Below are 22,880 nucleotides of genomic sequence, written 5' to 3'. Positions count from 1 at the left end.
AGTACAGACATTTGAGAAACTCATCCTGTGTCATATCTGGATTTACTGGTGTAATTAAGTGATTAGAAAAAATAGAAAGTACTGAACTAGGTGTTGAAATATGACACAAGCAAGAACTATTCCAATTAAATAATGTATGTGAGGAAAACTTCCTGGCACCTTATTGATAGTCAACATTAGCTTTCTTCCGTATGATTTCAGGCTGCCTCGCCCCCCAAATCTACCATCCATCGTGTTTCCACTAATGGGAGATGGGCAGAGTAAAGACAATTGTCATCTCCCTGAAATACATAAAAATATATCATGAATGGGAAAAATTTACTCTCCCCCCAGAGTCCCCTATATTGTTATTTCTTTTGCCAGCTCCTTTTCGTGTATCTTTAGTTTAATATCTTTAGCATTTAGATCTCAGGACAACTGTGCTGCATCCAGTAGTTCTTACTTTAGTGAGCCAGAAGACCTGAAAATCCCTCAGAACAAAGATTTCCTTAGACACAAAACCAGTGCCCCGCAGTGGGTGCTTTGGCTTCATTCAGATTTGTTACTTAGTTGATAGTGTATATAGGAAATTAGACTATCATTAGCATGTTGAAATCCAGTTAAAGCAGCTAGTTTGTATCCTATCTGCAGGTCTTAAAAGGATATAATCAGGTTTTAAAGTGGTACAAAACTGTAGCTTGATTTCAGAGCCACATATTTTATAGGAAGTTTTATAGGATTTGGAACTTGAAAAAAATTAATAATATTAGGAATAATTTACAAGAGTTGCCATGAATTGTCCGTCTTTCCATGGAAGTTTAATTTTATCTGCTTCCCAAACTTATTCTAAATTAAATGTATATTATAAAGGACTAAGAAAGTACATTATAAAGTACTATATAAAATGTTATATAGTAGTATTATGTAATTTAGTAAACTCTTACTGTGATGGTAGATAATTTGTCATAATAGCTAATTAGGTACTTACTGTGTACCAGACACTAAATGCTTCATAAATTTTGAACTGCATACTTTGATTCTAAAATGTACTTACAAAAACCCCAAGTTTTCTTTGATTTTTAGCAGTAAAAAATCAATCTGCATAGAAAGCATGTAGGCTAATTCACTATTATTCATTCATCTTTATAACCCATCAAACTTCTTCATGTTATGTTCAAAGTGTTTTTAAAATAAGTAGTCAAATGACTCGTAATTTCAAAAGTATTAAATATTGCTTTGGAATATAGTTCCAGAAATTCACATCCCTAGTAAATGAGGAGATAGAAAAATTTACTTAGGAACTTAAGTTAGAGACCTCTCTGCTTTTCTTAGAACAGGTAAAAGTTTCTACATTTTCAAATAAGGTATTCCACTGAATTTCCCACCTACAACAGTTTTTAGTATGTAATATGTTAGAATGTACAACATGTTAAGTGCTAAAGGAATGTAGAAAAAGATCCCTTAGCTTTGGTGTATTTAGCAGATCTCAGTGTACCTTAGTTTGTAATTCCATGCCTTTGTCCACTGAATATGAGTGAATTCCTAGAGAGGAATTCAGATGTATTTTCTTATGGGTTAAAATCTGTTTTCACAGCTGTCTTATATTAAAATTTCTTCAAAAATATAGATTTGCTTGCAACAACCCCATTTGGTGGTAGGGTGGATACCAATATTTTCTTGACTTCTCCAATTCTCCTTTAAATTATTTTCTACCTCTTTTTCTCAAAAAATTAAATTCATTATTTCATCTAGGATGATTAAATTGAGGATTGATTTATGCCATCCTTTTCAAGTATATGTAAATTATTGAGGGTGTTCAGCGGACTAAGACACTGAGTAGTAAAGTATATTGAGATTTGGAAGTGTGGCTTGGGATGGGGAATGCAGAGCACAGAGTATTCCAGGCAGAAGGAACAAGTTAGGTAAAGACCTTAAGGCAGGAAGAATTGGTAGTTTTAAGAACCAAATGTAGGCATCTATGTTTTTGGAGCATAAGGAAGGCAAGAGTGTTCTAGAGGATGTTGGAGGATAAATAGGATAAATAGGTAAGAATTTGCTGAGTGTCATTAGCAGAGTGGTCAGGTAGGTAGATACTAAAACCCCGGCCTTTCCCACAGCTCTCAAATGGAGGTAGTAATGCCTGTTTGAGAGATGGCTGGGTGGCCTTAGTAAATGCTGTACCTGAAATGTAATAAGTAAGCCACTCAGTAAATGCAAGCTGTTGGTTTTACTTTTTAAATTCACTCTTCTACATCTTACTCTGGACATCTCAGCCCCTCAGATACTTCCTTTTTTGTTATTTTTGAATTTCATTCGGCAGACATTTATTGAGCATTGTAAATAATTTTATATCCTCGCTATCCCTCTTTTTCATAGTTCTTTCTTTGTCTGAATTAGCTTCAAGGTTATAAAATCCTCAAGCTTTTGTGCCAAATTTTTATAATCCAGACATCAAGCAGAGTGTGTGTCAGAAAATGCTTGAATAAATGAATGAATAAAAGAAAGATTATGAAATATATCATCACTACATTAAGACTACAGTTACTTGAATAATTTCTATTTAAAATCAATCTTATTTAGAAAAATAAAATAGTTTCTCCATCTTTTTTTTTCAGTAGAGTTAATAAAAATTTGAAATACGCCATTTACAAATCTATAACTGTAGAATAAAGAAAATGTTCATCTATTTTCAAATTTGTTTATTTTTTTCTAGAAAAAATATAGCTATTTTAATACAATATTTTTTTAAGAAAAATGTTCATCTTCAAGTGGAAATAAAAATAACTATAGACAGATACATACTAAATACCATGTAAGTTTTTAGGAAGCTAAGGACTTTTAAAAAAATTTATTTTGAAATAATTATAAATTTCTTTCCAGTTGGAAGGCATAATACAAAGAAATCCCATATATTCTTCACCCAGTTTTCCCTAATGGTAGTGTCTTCCATGACCACAATTATCACAACACGAATCTGATATTGATAAAGTCCGAAGACTTTACCCAGATTTGTCCAGTTTTACAAAGCCCATGTGTGTATGTGTGTTTAGTTCTGTGCAGTTTCATCACATGTAGTTCTTGTGAGCATTACCACATCAAGGTTCAGAACAGTGCCATCACAAGGATCCCTCATGCCAGGCTTTTATGGACACAGCATTTCCTCCTCCCTTCCCTCTCCTGACACATGACCACCCCTGATCTGTTCTCCATCACTGTAATTTTGTTATTTCAAGAATCTTATCATTTAAGTGGAATCATACTGTGTATAACCTTTTGGGATTGGCTTTTTTTTCACTCAGCTTGATTCCCCTGGGATAAGTTAAGGGCTTTTAAAAAGTGATTTGCCAATAGGGTCTAACACCTTTCCCATTTGCCATTTATCGAAAAGGCAGATATGAGGTCAAATGTTCTTCTGCTGATAGTTTTCTAAAAATTCAACCATAAAGTAGAGAACCCCGGTAATCACTCTCTCTCAGATTCCCAGAGGAGAAGTGGGGATATGTATTTTTTTTTTTTATCAACATGTTAGTTTCTTGGTAGAAAACAGTCATATTTCTTTTTAAAGGACGTTGTCCATCTTGATTTGTTTTTGTTTTTGTGGTGCTGGGGATTGAACCCAGGGCCTTGTGCATGCGAGGCAAGCACTCTACCAACTGAGCTATATCCCCAGCCCAGGACATTGTCCATCTCTATAATTGTCTTTTATTTTCAAAACTGTTCCAGTCAGTTCTGTTTTCCATTTTCCCTCTTTCTCTCTCCTCATTTTTCCATACTGACCAATTTAAAAAATATTGTATGAATTAAATTCTAGATTAAATTCCAAATTGATTCAATCTAGCAAGTAGAAATGGCAGTTTGAAAACTTTTTAAAACTTGAATTACGTGCACTGAAGAATTCTTGTTCTTCTATTGGCCTTACAGGAAATGATCATGGCAGTTTTTCCTTACTAATAGTCTTTGTTTTGCCTCAAAAGTAATTATAAAATGTATAATTCATTTAGATGGTCTAAATGCCATCCCCTGAGAATTCATTACATAATGGGAACTCCATCTCATACCAAGTCATTCAGAGTCTTGATAACAGTTTTCTTTTTAGACAAGTATGTACACAAAAGTATATCACATTTTAAACTGTAAATAAAAGTCTTATTTTAAAATTATCCTTATTGTATGAGGATCCCACTAGCCCACAAGCAGAGATTTTTATTAAAAGTATTTTATAGATTGACTTAACTTGGCTTCAAAGAAGTAAAAATCTTTCATTAGTAAATATTTAGATAAGTGCATAGTATTTTAAAGCTTACTGGCTCACATTTATAGAAGTTGCCATGCATTAACTGAGAGGAAGTATGATTAACATTATTTATCTTGAATAAGTCTGAGAAGATTCTGTTAATATTGGAAAAATAACTGCTGACCATCCTGGGTATGTAGGTGTTTATCTGGGTGATTGCTTTCAAAATTTCCTCTAAAAAAAAAAATTAGGAAATTTAGGGTTTTCCTCCATTAATGTTACAGCCTAAAACATACAGCCTAGGAGCAAGTTTATTTCATACACAGAAGCATAGAACCAAGTGGAGACCAGTCTCTTCATCTTCTATATCAATAACCCAGTCTTTATCATTATTTGAAAACCAGGCCTAACATATAGGTTAATATGTAGTCCAGAATTAATTTTACTTCTCAAAGTGTCTTAATGAATGATAGTGTTTAAATTAACTGTGCCATGGTGCTGACAAATAAAGATCCTGTTCCCAGAAAAAGATTAAAGATTGAGGCGCTTACCTGTTTGAATTACCCCCCTGTCCAAAGCACACTAACTCCCATTCTACATATTGAGCTATTCATTCAAAACAAAGCTCAGTGTACTGATCAGGCTTTAATTTTAGCCTCTGCCTTTCCAGTCTGCACTTCCACTTGCTTCTTAATACTGAGGAAGCTCAAATATGAATCAGTGACCAAACACTGGTTAAAAACCTATTACGTGCCTGGCACTGTTCCAGGCACTGCAGGTGTTTCAGGCACTGGGTTCCTTTGCCCTGAAACTTAGTGTTTGGATAGACTGCTACTGTTTTTAATTTGAACATAAGCTGTTTCCATTGAAGAGCCTTTAACTCTTCAGTTTAGGATACTTCTAACTATAAGATTTGATAGAAATTTTTAGTCTTAAAAGTATTATATTCTCTCCTTTCTTCACCCAGAGGGATGATTAAAGTTCCTTCTGAGTAGAAGACTGTAATAAAGTGTTACCCTGCTGTTTGTTCTCATTTTGTAGCTCAGAGCCACGTTCAAACTCTACCATGAGTTAAAAATTCGGATGTTTACTGGAGTTGGGCAGGGGTACTAAGCATATGCAGCAGGGCAGTATCCATGAGGAAGGCTCAGTCAGCTCTGTTTCAAACTGAAAATTCATACCCATTTATAAACATGAAAAAATATTTAATTCTTTTAAAATCTGCATCTAAAGACTAAAAGTTTCTAATATTCTGAATATCTACATCATAAACTGTTTTAGACCATTGATCTTTGAAATATAAAAATGTATTATCAGTTTCTTTGTGATATTGATATATGTTAGCTTAAAAATAGGAAATGCTGAGAACTTAGATGAGAGTCCTCATTTTTTTAATATAGAAAGATAGGAAAACAAAAATAGAAAATTTTGACTTTTCAGTTAAAACTACAGTATAAATTTAACCTTACTTTATACCTTTTCTTAGCCTTACCAATAAACAGGTTATTTGCTTAGCAACCCATGGATATTTTTTTTAATAAACAAAATGTTTTTCCTTTCTAATAATTTGGTTTTAGTTTCTATCTTACCCAATGTTGCTTTCCTTCCTAAAGGTCGTCTCACATTTCTTATATCTTTCTTAAAGTATTTGGCTGCTTTGGCTGCCACAACAAACAGACTGGACAGCTTAAAAAATATTTCTTTCTCACAGTTCTAGAGTCTGGAAGTCCAAGATAAGGATGCCAGCATGGTTGGGTTCTGGTGCGGGCCCCTTTTCTCTGTCCTCACTGGAGCTGTGGGGAGTGGGCAATGAGAAAGTGAGAGAGGGGCTTGCAGGCCAGTGAGTACACAGTGCTCTTCCTCTTCTCTTTCTCCTCTTCTGAGACCGTAGTGGTAGGAATCAGAGCCCCACCCTAGCACCTCTCTTAACCCCTATTTCCTCCTAAAGACAGTTGCTTTGGGAGTTAGGTCTTCAACATAGGAGTGAGGCACTAAGAGTGACATTAATCCTGAGTGTGATTAAGTAGTAAATCTGTGACCCTGCTGTCTTCATGATACTGCAGTAGCTACCAATTTACTCATTGTAGGCTTAAGTATCTTACAGATTATCTGGTATTTTTAATAATAAAAATACATATTTTGGTAACTGAAGAGAACTAGGATAACCTGGGTCTTGGCACAGCTTGAACAGGAACAGTGCCATTCTTTGTTCTTTATATATAACAGCACTAGGCTAGACTACCTAGTTCCAGGGCTCAGCTCTCAACCAGACCCAACTTTACGGTGAAGTTTTTCTGATGCTTTACAGAAGCCCAGAGCTGTAGAAAAGTACGTTTATATTTCCATGACTTATGTGGAAATGAACAGATAGGGTGATTTTTTTTTTTATTTTTTTTTTAATATTTTTTTAAAGTTTATTTTTTTGAGAGAGAGAGAGAGAGAGAGAGAGAATTTTTTAATATTTATTTCTTAGTTCTTGGCAGACACAACATCTTTGCCTGTATGTGGTGCTGAGGATCGAACCCGGGCCACACGCATGCCAGGCGAGCATGCTACCGCTTGAGCCACATCCCCAGCCCGGGTGATTTTTTTAAATAGCATTGTTAATTATGGCAAAAAATATTAAAAAGTGAACATTGTGAAAAAAAGATGTTTAGAATGCTATAAGCAAATATATATTGTCTTGGAAATGGGAGTTCAATGGACCTCAGACTATTGTCTCTGCCCTGTTTAAGTGATAAGATCCACATGGTCTACACTTTTATTAGTTTCTCAATAGAAAAATGTGTATTCTATAGGAGTAGTGATAACCTTGCAAAAGTCCAATTCTGAACATTGTCAAAGTAGTTAAATTTAAAAGCATAATTAAATTTGGTTTGCCTTGTCATTTTTCCTATACAAGTCATTTTTGGGTACGTTTTCAAATTTTAAGACTTTTATTAAGAGGATACTTGTCTTCTTTCAGATAAATTTGCGCCTCATCTTGGTGAGTGGAAAAACAAAAGAGTTCCTGTTTTCTCCCAACGATTCTGCGTCTGACATTGCAAAGCATGTGTATGACAATTGGCCAATGGGTAAGTGGCGTTTTTCTCCTGAGGATGAACACTGTTAATTGTTGATGCTGTCCCTTGTTTTACAAACATTTTGTCAACATTATATATGCATCGAATGAAAAAGAAGAAAAATAATTGAGGACTTGTATCCTTCCCTAGATTTGTGCCATTTAGTTTTCTCATTCCAAAATTGTAAAGGAGCTCAGTATGCAGAGTTCTCCTTTTTCCTTGGAATTGTTTTAGTATAAATGAAAAATATTTTTTAAATAGAAAAACACAAAATAATTAATACACAGATTGCTATTTATAACAAAAACAAAATAAAAGGAAAAAAACTATCATTAACAGATTATAGTACATTCTCTTTATCTACTCCATACAAAATCTATTTAAAATTAAGTTTGAAACAAAGTTGACTTCTCATTTATGCCAGTTCATGTGTTTCCTGAACAAGGTTAAAAAAGGGGAAAATTCGTTTATGCTTTGCATTTTCAAGCCAGTGTCTATAAGGAGCAATTTTGGAGAGTGTGTGGTGTTCCTTCTTTCTCTGCTTCTTTCCCATCTAAGAAAGACTCTGTCTTGCCTCCCTTAAATGAATCTTTAGTTTTTGCTCTTCCTTTGAACTTCCCCAAGTGTCGTCATGACCCTTTTATGGCATGTACCATAGGGATAAGTCTGTTTCAGCTGATTTCATTTAATTTTATTAGCAAAGCATTTTGAACTTTAAAAGGACAAGGCTTGTTTCAACAAAGACCACAGTGTATACAAAATGAATCAATTAGGTCAGTGTTTCTCAACTTTAAATAACATAAGGAACCTTTTTTAGAGAAAGAAAATTCTTACAGATTCCCTAGTACGGACTTATTTTTATTATAATGGATGTTTTAAAATATAGAAGCATAAAACCCAATTATAATTCCTTATTAAGCCATAAAAAAGCACAGAACTAAAATGCATCTACAAAGAAAATGCAAATATAACTCTAAAACCAATAATGGTCAAATTAAGAACATGAATGTGCCAGATGATGTATTTTTGCTAAAGTCAACTCATTGTTTGCACCATGAATACTGTTGAATTCGGCATGCCTGTGTTCCTGCATGGTGTATGATGACCCATTTATCTGCAGGCTCACCACAAAACCTTTATTCATACTCTGTACCAAATTGTCATTCAGTCTTCTACAAAGAATGCATCATTTAAGTATTAAGTCACCCTCTCTTCTTTTTTCATTAATCACTTGACAATTAAAGAAGTACTGACTGCTTGGCACCAGTTCAACATAAACCCAAAGCATATATGGTACTAAAATCCCAAGGGTGCACCTGTTATCAAGTGATTATTTGAATCATCTAGAGAACTCTTCCAGATTATCATTTAAATTTATACAATTTGAAAATTCTTAAAGAGGACTTTTAGGCCATATGGAGATATCTTTGTGGGTTTATAGACCTGAGTTTAAGAAACTGATTTAAGCAAAGACTGTGGAACTACTAGAATTTTCTTCACATTGGTAACCCAGGGGCTAGTTCCTAAATCAGGAAGGAAGAGAAGCTAAAGGTTCAAGGAATTTGACAAAAGCTTGGGACTTTAAAAATATTGTATTTTTTTTACAGCCAGACAGGATAAATAACTATCAGTATGAACAACATTTTTTAAGTACCTAAGAGTGATATTGTGTTAGGTATGATACAAAAAATTAATTTATCTTTTTTGTTTGTTTTTTGCGGGGGTGGGGTGGGGTGGGGAAACAAAGATGGCTTCTGATATAGATACTGTAGAAAAGGTAATGAGACAAAAAAGGTAATCCCACTCAAATTTATTTTATTTGGACAATATTATAAGTTGAGGTAAAAGAAATACTTTGACTTAGATAATAAAATTAGTTTTAATGCCTTAAAATATTGTAATTCAAGGGAAAAAATCAAGTGCAGGTCTTTGCTATTAAATCATATCCTAAATGAACATACTATCTACCAATAGTAAAAATTGATTGTTATCAATTGAATGCTACTTACTTGCATGGGCTTCATACTGCTAGGCAGGTGCTCTACCACTGAGAAAAAATTATTTTATTTCATATAAAATACTTAAATTAAAAATTTAAGTATGTATATATTATGTAATATCTTTAAATTTAGTAAATACAAATATGTGATGCTCATAACCAAGGTATGATAAATATCAGATCAATAGAAAATAATTTGTGTTCCATATATTTCTAGAAGGAATTAGTTTTCTTTAGTATACTCTATGCAATTTTGTGGAAATATTGCTAATAAGTAAAAAACAGACGTGTTAGGTTAGTAATACCTGAAATCTGAAATTCCAGTTTGTTTTGAGGTCTCTTTAAATGTTAGATCCTTGGAGAGGGAAGAGAAAATACCTTATTAAATGGATTAAGTACATGGAAGTAATGAGACTCTGTATAAGATAATGAACTATGTTGCTTTAAGTTTTTGCATTTTAAAAAAGTTTTTAAAAGATTTTTAGAATACCAGCCTTCCCTCCTTTCCCTTGTGATTTAGACAGGTCCTGTCATTTGCCTTCTTATCTATGGAACACTTAAATCTTGACCAGAAATATTCTATAAAAGAATGATTTTAGAAGTGATAAATTCAGAGTCATATTAATGCAGCTTATTTGATCTTTCTTCTAGAAAAGGAGGTCCCTAGAATCAGTGGAGTCAGAAGGCAGCAAAGGCTGTTACCAGGAGGAAGCAAAAAAAGGCAGGAGGCACTGGTACAGGAAATGACAGATTCATTTCTCCTCTGCTGATTTTTGCTGTGCCTGAGTCACTTTGAGGCAGTGATTTTTCTCACATTCATAGTGATCATTTTGAAAACTTTTTCAAAAAGTCAAAAAGGAAAGTCTGTGTTTACCTTATCTTCTGTTTTTGGAGTATTTAAGTTATTTTTGAGTCAACAGTTATCTCCTGACAATAGGAACTTCCATAGGAAACAAACACATCTTACTAGAATTGCTGACAAAGATGAAAAAGGAATTCTTAAATTGTTATCAAAACCAGAGCTTAAATTGTTCATCTACAACTCAATAAAAATTACTAACACCATTCCTGCCATAATACCAGTGTCGTTAAATCATTATTTTCATGAACTGATATTCCATATTTTACTATTAACATAAGTTATATGCTAAAATTAAATATTCTGTCACCCATTTTATAAATTGTTACCAGTTTGATTTTGATTTTCTTTGTGTACTTTCCTAGCTTTCATATTTATATAGTATCTTCTATATATATTATTTGGGGAGTTTGTTCTAAGTATTTATCATGGAAAAGGTGAGCTAAAGTTGTGTCATTAATAATTTTTGCCTATTGGCCTCAAAAAGATGATAAATAATATGTGTCCATTATTTACTATCTTAAGTCCTTTAACAAGTCTTTTTAAAAGGGTTGTTTCAAGCCTTGAATATATATTTTTTAACAGATACAGATATTGCAACATGATAATATTGCCTGTTATTTACTGGTAATTGAAATTAATTTTCAAATGATATACCTCTACACAGGGATTAGAGTTTTTTCAAGTTTTTTTTTAATTGTTAAAACTTCAGGTCTACAGTTTGACATACTTTAGTATTCTTTAAAAAGCAAAAACTATATACTTTTGCATATCTTGCTGTTTAATGGGAAGAGTCAGAAAGAATAAAGGCTGCAGCAAATGCATGAATAGTTATCTATTTCAATTATTTGGAAGCTCCAAGTGTCTTCTTTGATATACTCCAACTGACTTGAATCTGAATTTTTAAAACAATGCAGTAGCAGCACCTCAGGTTTGTGTTGAAATGCACTTAACCTTTGCCTTGCATTCTTTTCAGACTGGGAAGAAGAACAGGTCAGCAGTCCAAATATTCTACGACTTATTTATCAAGGACGATTTCTACATGGAAATGTCACCTTAGGAGGTAATGGTCACCTTTGTAATGAGATTTCATGTCTGTCTCATGGTAGCATTGTTCATTTATTTTAAATGCTTAAGTCTTGGATTTTACTAAAAACGTTACAAGAAAATCAACTCTGAATTCTGTTTTCAGTATGCCTACTCCTTTACGCTTTGCATTCTGTTAAATTAGTTTTAGCTCTACTTTATAAAATAAACTCTATCCCAGTATAGTTAGAAGTTTATACTGTTACATAATAGATGTAATTTTATTGTACTTCTGGATAATGTAATTTAGATGTAATTTTTAAAGTTAAAATTGGACAAACAAAAAAAGTCTGATAATTGGTTTTCAAATATAATGAAGCGTTCTTAATTTGACTGCAGCTGATTGTCGTTGTGATCATATGAGAATAAAAGTAAATGACAGCCGTGAGTCTAATATAGTAGTTAAAAGAACAGATTTTGGAATCAAACTGTCCACATTGTACCCTGATTTCGCTGTGTAACCGTGAATAAATGACAACTAAGATCTGTGTCCCAGTAACTTCATCAGTAATAGGGATTTCAATAGTGCCAATTTCATAGGTTAGGAGGAGTGTTAGTGTATATATTCAAACACCTTAAAATGGTGCTTGACATGTAGTAAACACTTTAATAATTAGCTATTAATTGTTCTTTATGTGTGATTAGGAAAATGGTAGCTCAATAGTGCCCCCTTATGGGGTGCATTTTCTACCATAAATAGGGTTTGTTTTATTTTTAATATAGAATTTCAGATATATTCAGATAATTGGAAATTTGTAGGCAGACAAAATATAAATATATCTTTTTCATTATTGTCAGATTTTTCCCCCTTAAATCTAACAGTGAAGTATTTAATGTATTTTTCCTTAAAGGTAGAACAGTTTTATTCACTTATTTAGCAAAATTTATTGAACTCTTCTTAGTGTCAAGACAGTAATAAAATCTTGGGAATTCTGGGATGAAAGATAAAATCTCCTTTTAAGGTGCTTCTGTACATAGGACAGATACAATCTGCTGTAAAAGTTGTGTGTGATAAGGACTAAAGCAGATGCATGCAACACTTTAGACAGTGTCAAGTGGTACATTGCATATAATCTTTCATATAACTCAGTTTTGGTGTTATAACTGGCCTAAAAATATGCTGTGGCCTACAAGAAATAGCTGTTATTTAAAACTAAAGCTGTTTTTGTTTGCAGCTCTTTTTACAGTTTTTATATAATTAGATAAACCAGCCTTCATGTAAAGATTGACAAGGAGTGCGTTGGATGTATTGTACATTCATTAAGAATGGAGCCATTTTTAGTCTTTTTTTATTTTAATTCTGTATGGCTCAAACAAGATGTTATATTAATTAAACAAGATGTTATATAAATTGGTAAATGTTGGTTGAAATTTAAGCTTTTAATTATATGAGTTAATTTTGAGATTCTCCATCTCCTCTGAGTATTGATCTATATGTGCGGTTTCCCATCAACTCCCATTTCTTAATTATTTTTCTGCAGTGACCCAAATGATCCAGTGTTACATTAAAGATCATAGAATTTGTGTTCAGATCAAAATTATTGACTTATTCCCATTTAATTGCAAATTTTTTATTGTAAATTTTTACTTATAGTTTTTTGGAATTTATTTTAGAATAATTAACAGGTTGACTCATTTTTATTATTGTCATTCTGTGTTGTTTTTAATCTTTTCAGAAGCAAAAATAAGCCATCTCTGGCCTTAGTGATTTAGACAGTGTGTAGGAGCATAGCCAGGACCTGTGCAACTCAGTGTTTGACCAGAATTTTAAAATGCCATTCAGCTGTTTGCCTTTTTGATTTCAGTTTTTCTTTTTTGTCCCCCTGTATATTCTTGGATGTCCACAATAAAGGAGCACAGCATACAGGGCAATAGCAGGTTTTTCAAATATTTAAATGGCTAGTATGGAAGAAGTCTTAGGTCTGCTTTATATGGCCCTAGACTTGTTCTTTGTAGCCCTTTGATTGAAAGTGTATAACCAGTAACTGCAAATCAAAGGCATTATATATATATTGTTGATGAACCTTTATTTTATTTATTTGTATGTGGTTCTGAGAATCGAACTCAGTATCTCACGCATACTAGGCAAGCGCACTACCACGGAGCCACAACCCCAGCCCCTATTTTTTTAAATTAGATATAAGGGAAAATGTTTGAATACATTGAGCTCATGAAAGAATGAGCCACCTTGCAAGAACTGAGATGCTTCCTTATAGGTGATATTCAAGCAGTGAAATGAATATAAAATAGTGGGGCTACTGCCCAGGGTGGGGTTCAGTTATGTAGGTGATTCAAGTAGGAGACCTAGGCATTCTCGGCAAATTTATTTTTCTTTTGGGTCTTGCTATGTTGCTTAGGCCTACCTCCTTCTCCTGGGTGCCAATAGTCCTCCTGTCTTAGCCTCCCAAGTAGCTGGGACTACAGCAGTATACCACTGAGCCCAGTTTTTCTGCCATTCTTGAAATTTTGTGGCTCAATAAATGTCAAGCTTAAATTTTTGGTTATAAGTCTCTTAAAACATATCCCTGTATCCTTTCTGCCTGCCCCCTGCCTTAGCCCTATACTGAGAAATGAATCCAGGCTACTCTACCACTGTGCTACATCCCCTGTCTTTTTATTTATTTATTTTTTGTAGTTGTGTATGGACAGAATGCCTATATTTGTTTATTTTTATGTGGTACTAAGGATTGAACCTGAGCCTCACACATGCTGGGCAAATGTTCTACCACTGAACCACAGACCCAGCCCTGTCCTCTGTATTTATTTATTTGAGATAGCGTCTTTCTAAGTTACTCAGGCTGGCCTCCAACTGATGACCTTTCTGCCTCAGTCTGCTGAATCGCTGGAATCACAGGCTTGCTGAATCCTCTTTTTTGAGGTGTAGACTTATAATTACATGGAATTTCAGGTCACTAAAAGAAAGATGTGGCGACAGCCTTACTAATTAAAGGATGAAGAAGATGGTGGTGACCAGTCAAATCTTTGGTAGTCAATGAATTCTGGCTCAGTGTTTCTCCAAGGGTGGTTCTGAGACAGTGGACATAAGAATCACCTTGGGGATTTTTTTTCAAAACATTTTCATCTGTTTATGATGTGTGCGTGTGTGTATGTGTGTATGTGTGTGTGTGTGTGTGTTGTGTGTGTGTGTGTGTGTTGCTAGGAATGGCACCCAGAGGCTTGTGCACACTAGGCAAGTGCTCTATCACTGAGCTATGCCTCTGGTCCCCAGGGATACTCATTTGCATATTTCTGCCTGCACCACCCTCCGCCATATCCCAGTTTTACTCCCCATTGATTTTTATGTAGGCTAAAGGTTGAAAACCTTTGTTCTGGTTATTGTCCAGTCATAGTGGGAAACCAAGCATCTACAGTGAAGAAAGGAGAAAGCGTTTTTAATTCTATTCCTCTTCCTTCACCTTTACTATTGTGTTAATGTCCAGTGTTTCTGGCTAAAATTCATGTATGGAGAAGAAAAATAATAGTACCTACCAATTAAATTTATAGCTTCTAAGGGTGAGTTACTCAGGGGCACTTTGGAAATTCACCTTGCTTCTATGGATTAGTACTTAGTATTGAAGACAACTGGGATTTTTAAAATTCTACAGCAGCATACCACTGAGCCCAGCCTAGCCTATGCAATGGCACTCGAATGTAATCCCAGCAATTCAGGAGTCTGAAGCAGGAGAATCACAAGTTCAAGGCCAGCCTCAGCTGGAAGTTAAATATACTGGCTGCTTCTGATTTTATGTATAGAATAATAAAATGATTTATTTACTCCATTAGGTTCATCAGTATACAGGTGTGTGGATTATTCTGTCTGAAATATTATATTACAATTTTTATTATGAGTGAGAAATACCTTTTAAAAGCTTAATTAGAAAACAATGGTTATTAATAATACTGAGTGAATTTGACCTTTTAAAGATTATTTTCTAAGTAAAGAGTACAAGGTTGAGAATAAATGTTTAAAAGTAAGTTTGTCATTTTTTTGTCTTTAGTCTATTTGGTGTAGTAATTTTACTAGACAACTTAAACGGTATTAGATTTAAAAGCATATATCTCTTTTTTAAAATAATTTTTTAAGTTGTAGATGGACACAATACCTTTATTTTATTTATTTTTATGTGGTGCTGAGGATCAAACCCAGTGCCTTACACATGTTAGTCAAGCGACCCACCACTGAGCCACAACCCCAGCCCAGAAGCATATCTCTTTATCTGAGCATCTTTCTAATCTAGGAAGAAGTATGTTTAAAATAAATTTTATATTTCTTTTTATTGTTTTCTCTAAAGGTGATCACTGATATTAACCAATTATATATTTTCTTTTATCCCCTTCCTTCCGATGTATATTTAATAAATTGTCTTCTACTTTTTATGTAGCATTAAAACTTCCTTTTGGCAAAACAACAGTGATGCATTTGGTGGCCAGAGAGACATTACCAGAGCCCAACTCTCAAGGTAAGCCTAGCACTGAAGGAACATCTCACTTTAGTCACAAAGACAGGCATTCAAAAATGGCTGGGTTTTTCTTGGAATTCCAGAGGAAAGGAAGTGTTTATAGTTTATGAATAGATTGTCAAGCAAATAACCAGACATTTTTGATGGGTGCTAAAATTAAAGAAACTTTTTTATAGCCTTTTAATGTAAAAAAAGATGCAGACTTTAAAAAAAAAAAATGTTTCTTATACTTAGGTGCCATCTCTTTCCTCCCTGCGCTCTAGCGCTCTTGTAAACCAGCTGTTTCTTCCTTTTCCCTAGGTCAGAGGAATCGTGAAAAGACTGGAGAGAGTAATTGTTGTGTAATCCTGTAAGCACTGTCTGCCTAGTGTGGTGTGACACAGTCTTTGTCTTTCATGCTGCTGGGACAGAGGAGACCCAACATAGCTTCAGAAACCTTTAGGAACAGTCTGCCTGCAAATCCATGGAACTAAATTATCACATGAACACTGTCATCTTTTCTCATGAAAGTAAAACAAAACAAGAACATTTTTCACTATGATTTTTTCTTTCTTATATTTTTGTTTATGTTGAGCAGTTTTAAATTGTATTGGTTTTCAAATGCAGTCAATCTCCAGGGGAAAAGCTAACAAGTTATCTTTCATAGCAGAACCATTTTGCTGCCACAAAAATTTTCATCATCAGAACTAACAAATCAAGTGTTCCAAATACAATTTGCACTAAAAAAGATTGACATTATTTTCCTCATCAGCAGAATTTATAACAGTTTATTGTACCTAGAAATACTCATGTATACAATTCCACACTGGAAGATTCTCAGCAATCAATCAAGTTAATTACCGGGCCAACTTAAGAGGAAAAAAATGGAAAAGAAACTAAAATGTTGGGTGAATTCTACCAAAGTCAGCCATGGTGGCTGTACTGGCACAGAATATTAAACTGAGTGTGACTATTTTCACTGCAACAAATGAAAAAAAAACAAAAACAAAATGTGCCTGTTGTTTAAAGCACTCAGTAGAGGGCTGATGAAACTATTTTTTTTCCTTTAATACGTGCACTCTTGAGTCCTAGTCACTGAGTGCTTGTTCAGACAGCACACGAGGGGTGAGAGTGCGTCTCCTAGCCTTAAAGTGGGAGGTATGCCAGGCGCTCAGAGGCTTTCGTTAGCGAGCAGAAATATTAGAAAACCTCATTGACTGATCAATTTTATGTATTTGAATATCAGAAAATTGAAATTTTCCATAATTATTGCTCATCCCTAATCGTGTTCAACATCATACTTACTCATTAGCGATTTCAGATGAATTCTTAAAATTAAAAAAAAAATCTTCATAGTACTAATTTTATTTCTTTATAAAGTTTGCACTTGGTATTAGTGCTTGCAATTATATTAAAATCAAAAGCTGATTTTTAAGGCATACATAATTAAGGATGCCACTCTCTTGTTTTATACCAATAATTTAAAGATTGATATGCTAAAAAAAATCAATGCACAGCACTAAAGCATGAGCTAGTTTCACCTAAATCTGTAAAAAAAATATTAAAGATTTTATATTTTTTTCACTGGGAAGAAATTCTTCCTGGATGAAATTACAAATATGTGTAGAATATATTTAATAAAAGACTTATAAAATAGCTAAATATAGAACTTCAATATAGATTGGCGTGTAGTATATAGAACAAGATTCCATATAAATAACTTTAGCCTTTTTAAAAATGAAGTTGCAGGCTGACATTATGTTCTGTACTCAGTAAGTGTTCACAGCCCTTACAGACATTAAGTGTAAATTGTTTCAGATGTTCAGCTTTGTTTAAATGCAATCAGGTTGTTTGTTCATTGTTAATGCTTTGATGAAAAGGCTTTATATGCAGTAGATCTACAAAAATATTGTTCCTACTGATCAGAATTAAATTTGTATAGAGCAGAGTTTTAAAATGAATGTAAATAGCACTAAACTTTTTCTTTCTGCAACCTGTACTTATAGATTCCTTCTGTAAACTAAATTAAAAAAAAATATATTGTAGTACATTTTGGTGGTAATTTTAAAGGTGTTGATTAGGTCAGTAATTGTTTAAGCACTGTCTCATCCATGTTAAAATTGTTTTCTACTTTGATTTCTGAATCTTTTAAAATTCATTTCAATTAATATTCTGTTGTTGGTTTGGGAGTAATCCCAATGTATCTTTTGATATTTAACCTGGTTAATTTGTGCACAGTCACAACAGTGGATAGAATTATGTAGTCTCTGTTATACTAAAATGTTATATTCAAGAGATGTTAAATATTTATATGCTTTGTTGACTTGCTCAAATGTGAATCCTGTTAGTGTTGACTGAAGAAGAATCTGGTAGTTTCTTAATTGGGCAATTAACCATTTATGGCTCTATTTTTCTTTTGGAAAACAAACTACTGGTAATTATTTTTAGGACTTATTTTGATTCTAATTACTCCTATTTTTCCAAAGTTAAAGACTATCAGTTAATCATGATTACATTTTTCTGATGGTTAAAAAATTCTCTGTTTGTTTTCAATACAGTTTTTTGTCTGTTTCCACATTATATATTTTTCCCTTTTGCAAGACTTCAATTTAGAGTTTGCTAAGTGGGATAAAATGATTCATTAGTAGAGAAAGAATTATGTCACTTAATATCTAATATTATAGTTGTACAAAATGGAAAAAGAATAAAAAGTAGCAGTAAAATTATATACTGAAAACACCAAAAATTTAGATGCCTTAATAGTATATACATGAAAATACTCAACTATCCCTTTAAAAACAATTCCTCGGACTGCCTGATGGTTAAAATATAATTGATCCATATGCAAGGCTACTATTGAAGGTCCTCTGCCAAAAATAGCCCCTCACTTAACCTGAAGGTGAGAGCTGCATAGACCCAGTCATGTAAATAAAGCCTGAACTGCGGGCCTGTGCCCCTGCCCAGCGCTTGGCATCTGACTCATCTCTTACCTGAAGTGTCCTAGACTTAAGTATTCTGGACAAAGCAATGCGTTTCTTTTATTAAAACCTCAGCATGTCTCCCTGATCTGAAATATTTGCTTTCTTTTCAAAATAAGTTGTATCTTATCATGAAAAATATAGTATCTAACATCATCATTCACATTGAGGTTTTCTCATAACAAACATCTTTAGTTTTATGAAGTCATCTTGACCAATGTTACAGTAATTTCTGTTAACTGATTGTGGTAAGCAATGTTAATGTGAAAAGAAATTAAAACTTTCTTTATCTGTTGTAGACTATTTCTCTTCTTTAAAATGACTTCAAGTCAGAATTTTGGTGTATTTTCCTGTTCTTTATCACACTACTCTTTTTATCTTTGCTCAATTTATTTTACGACATTCTTCAGTAAAATTCAACATGGTGCCAATGTTCACTCTGTTCTATTTAACCAAAAATCAAAGAGAAGTGGCCCCCAAAATTTAATGTGTCATACCATCCTCAGTGACTGTTACAGGCATTCCACCTTTTTTCCACTGTCATTTGGTAATATGTCACATGTTAGATTGGATGGGATCGGAGGGGAGAGGGCTTGAGAGAAGTCATGTAATTTATAATGCAGTTGAAACAAGACCACAGACTGCTGGTGGTTCCTGGTACCATTTCCATGGCCAGGGTGACTCGACATTCTTACTCTTGGGCAGCCTGTGATTGGCTGTGACTCCTGGTGTACCAGGTCCCCAGCCCACTTTCCTCAGAAGGCTGTCACACATAATGCAGCTCTTTTATACATAAAAAGAGCTTCTGAAAGAGTTTGTAGATAAAATTGGGAAACATCTAATACTTTGATATCAAACTTTGTGGTCTTTGACAGTGATGTTAAATGTTTGTCCTTTAAGCTATTTTTTAAATAATCTGCCACTTTTTAAAAAATGACAGCTTTCAAGAAATACAAAGTAGACATAATAAATCAACATTTGGGAAAGTAGAATGTCACACTCTTTTCTATGAATCAACCAATGAAAAAGGAATTGAGTAAATAGGCGCAAACACACAATTCCAAAAATGGTTCCGCGAGGCTCTAACTGGTTTTCTAATGTAAAATTCAAGCATGCAATGTCTGGGTTTTGTTGTCTGCAAACATTTCTTTCTCAAAGCTTATTTGGCTGGGGAAGTCTGAAGAAACTGCTGTAAACCTGCAGGGAAGTCGCGGGATTCAGAGGGGAAGGGTGGAACGAACCATCAACAGACCTGGGAACTCGGGTTCAGGCCGTCAGTCAGACATTACATACAGGAATATAATTTTGTTTTTCTTTAATTCTCAGGCAAGAGTTCCCAGATAAGCTAGACAAGATGGCTGTTTTTCCTCTGCATTCCTGAGCCTGGCTCCCCTCACATTCCCTTTATCACATGGTTTTCCCTGGGGACATCACTTAACTGTGTTCCACTAATTAGTGTGCCATTCGCCCTCACTGCTTCTCAGAAGCATTTTTCGAGATCTGATAATTATCTACAATTCAACATATTATTCAGTCCTCAGATAATACCACAAGAATAGCTGAGCTTTAGAGTCAGGCCCGCCTTTGAGCCAGTTGACTTTGAACAAGTTGCTTAAGATTTGAGCTTCAGTTTTTTCCATATGTAACATTTAAAATAATACCTCTTGTCAGTGTGGTGTAAGGATTATTCTTAAATATTTAGAGCACCACTTTGCCTCAGAACTTAATGTGACAAACCTGTCAAAATACAAGTTGAAAATCAAGTACTGGCCATCAACATGTTCTCGAAGCTTTATGAAAGTCGCTTATAAAAAGATCAGAGAAAAATAATGTGGATGATTCTGTATTCAAAGAATGGGGGGAAAATGTAAAAAATAAGTCTATGATGGAATCCAGCAATCCACCAAATAGACACGACCTCAGCTGAGCGCTAACCAGGGCGTAGAGCCTGGACAGTTGGTAGAACTGGATGTGCTACCCAGAGGACCCAAATCCGACTGGCAGGTAACTTGAGGTGGGATTGCACATCTGCATTGCTCAAAAGGAAGAGGAATAAGCTAGGAGAAACAGCACCGTAGGTCAACAAGACGTTGCTGGAACTTCTTCCTCCTGGGAGGGGAGTGAGGAGTGCTGCGTGATGATGAAACCAGGATGGTGATCATGGGTTACACTATATATTTCTTCACTATAGACAGTAGCTGTCAAGGTTTGTCCCCCTACAGAGGACACTGAGGCAGGATACTGTGAGGATGCTACAGGCGGATGACAAACCTTACTTGCCAAGGGTCTGATTAACTCTTCCTGCTGATAAAGCCCTCCCGTGCGGGTGAGAGAAGTGACAAAACTGCTATTCATTTTGACCCAGCAGAAAGTGATCCTAGTGGAAATGTTAGAAACCTCCAGAGAAACATGGTAGTACCCTCAGATTTGGGTGATGCTTAATCGAATAAAAAAAGATGCTTGGGGCTGGGGTTGTGGCTCAGGGACAGAGTACCTGCCTCGCACATGTGAGGCACTGGGTTCAATCCTCAGCACCACATAAAAATAAAACATAAAGATATTGCATCCATCTGTAACTAAAAAATATTTTTTTTAAAAAATGGGATGCTCCTCCAATTGCATTTGCTTCTCCAGCCTGCCCATTTCTTCCTAGTGGGCCAAGCTCTGATTTTCTGGAGGGGAGGGGTCTATTAACCCTTCCCCCACATGTCTCAGGGGAGTAAGACCTTATCCCACCTCCAGGGGTAAAACCACTTTGTTGTGTTTGGTTTAGCACTGGGAAGCCCCCCCCCCTACACACACACACACACACACACACACACACACACACACACCCACGCGCATGCACACCTAGCAATGGGACTTGAGGGGAACTCTGCTGATGGAGTTTCTGGGGGAAAGCTCCTTCACTCCCTAGGAGACCTTGCAAGAGACTTTTTCTTTTTGCTCCTGGTGAGGTTTTCTTTGGATGTGATGATTGAAACTGCTGTAGCCACCTTGCACTGTCCTGGGAGCAGAGCCCACCCGGACCCCAGCATTAAGTTGCAGGATAGGAAGATAGAAGACCTGGCCTCTGGGGACTGCTGCTTATTTTGCCCAGGAGGAAGCCCCAGGGCTCTGGACTTCTTGATAGGTAATCTAATATGAATTTTTTTCCAACTTCCAGTCAAAAAAGTGTCTCTAATGATACAAAGGAGAATTTAGGCATTAACCTATGCGTCTATGATAATAGCTTACAAAAAGATCAGAAAATTTGAAGATGCCCCCTCTGTTCACATCTTTCAAAAATAAATGTCTGGATTATATATTCCCAAGTAATCCTGATGATAAAAAGAAGGCATCTAGAGAGATCATCACCATGGCTTCAAGGCAGAGTACCTTGTTCTCAATTTTTTAAAAGGTACAAGCAGAAAATGGGAGTTTGGATAGATAAGTCAAGGACAAAAATGTCAAGTGTCAAACTGCTCTGCGAATAATGTTGGGAAGGCCTGGGATAAGCTGGAGTTAGAAAGCGATACAAAGGCACAGGTTTGAAAACAAAAAGCACAAGGCAAGGCTACACCACTGGTTCTCAACCCTGACTCCAACAGCGACACCCCAGAGCTCTCATTTCTAAACGTCGTGCTTCATAGTATTTACCTGGGCGTCCCATGGTCTGGATTGAACCTAACTTGTGTGAATTGGAACAACTGCCTCCTCATTTTTTTGCAGACCACTGAAAGCAAAGCCACTTCAATAACAGGAGTACAGAGAAGGACGGTGACACTGATGGAAACCGAGTGAGAAGGCAGGAAGGAAGCAGGCAACCAGCCACCTTGGGTCCAGGTCACCAGAGGAGATCTAGCTCGGGATACTCAAGGGACTAATACTCAGTGGCTCTGGCCCTCTGCCCACTCTCTGTCCCCACCCTGAGACCTCAAGAAACCAGACACAACTAGGCTACCTCTCAATGTCCTCTCTGGAATCCCCTGGAGGTCCTGGGATGTCCACTCTTCTGTTCCCATTTCCCACCACACCCTCACTCCAGAACCCCCTTCCCTGTGCCACCAGGAACCTGACAGAGTGCCCCAGCCTCTTCTCCGGAAGTTCCCTTCACTTTCTCGCCCTCATTCCTAACTCTCCCTGAGGCCACTACCTCCTCCATAGTGCAGGAAGTAGTACCTTTTAAAAGCCATCACTTCCCTGTAGAAAAGCACTCCTTGTTGGTCGTGACATAGGCCCATTGTACAGATGAAAGGCCCAGA

At 35.3% G+C, this 22,880-nt stretch overlaps 1 protein-coding gene across 1 annotated transcript in view; it reads left to right on the top strand.

The window, feature by feature from the left end:
* Positions 1 to 18,934, top strand: part of Ubl3 (ubiquitin like 3) — a 61,134-nt gene extending 42,200 nt beyond the window's left edge. The window contains exons 2-5 of the mRNA XM_026388363.2: positions 7,179 to 7,287; positions 11,110 to 11,196; positions 15,602 to 15,679; positions 15,980 to 18,934. Of these exons, the coding sequence (XP_026244148.1) occupies positions 7,179 to 7,287; positions 11,110 to 11,196; positions 15,602 to 15,679; positions 15,980 to 16,032 (327 nt within the window). The 3' untranslated portion in view covers positions 16,033 to 18,934. The remainder of the gene's footprint in view (positions 1 to 7,178; positions 7,288 to 11,109; positions 11,197 to 15,601; positions 15,680 to 15,979) is intronic.
* Positions 18,935 to 22,880: the final 3,946 nt, after the last annotated feature.

Source organism: Urocitellus parryii, chromosome 2 (assembly GCF_045843805.1).
Source record: "Urocitellus parryii isolate mUroPar1 chromosome 2, mUroPar1.hap1, whole genome shotgun sequence".
NCBI lineage: Eukaryota > Metazoa > Chordata > Mammalia > Rodentia > Sciuridae > Urocitellus > Urocitellus parryii.
Note: the sequence above shows the minus strand (reverse complement) of the source record. Positions and strands in the feature narration are given on the sequence as shown.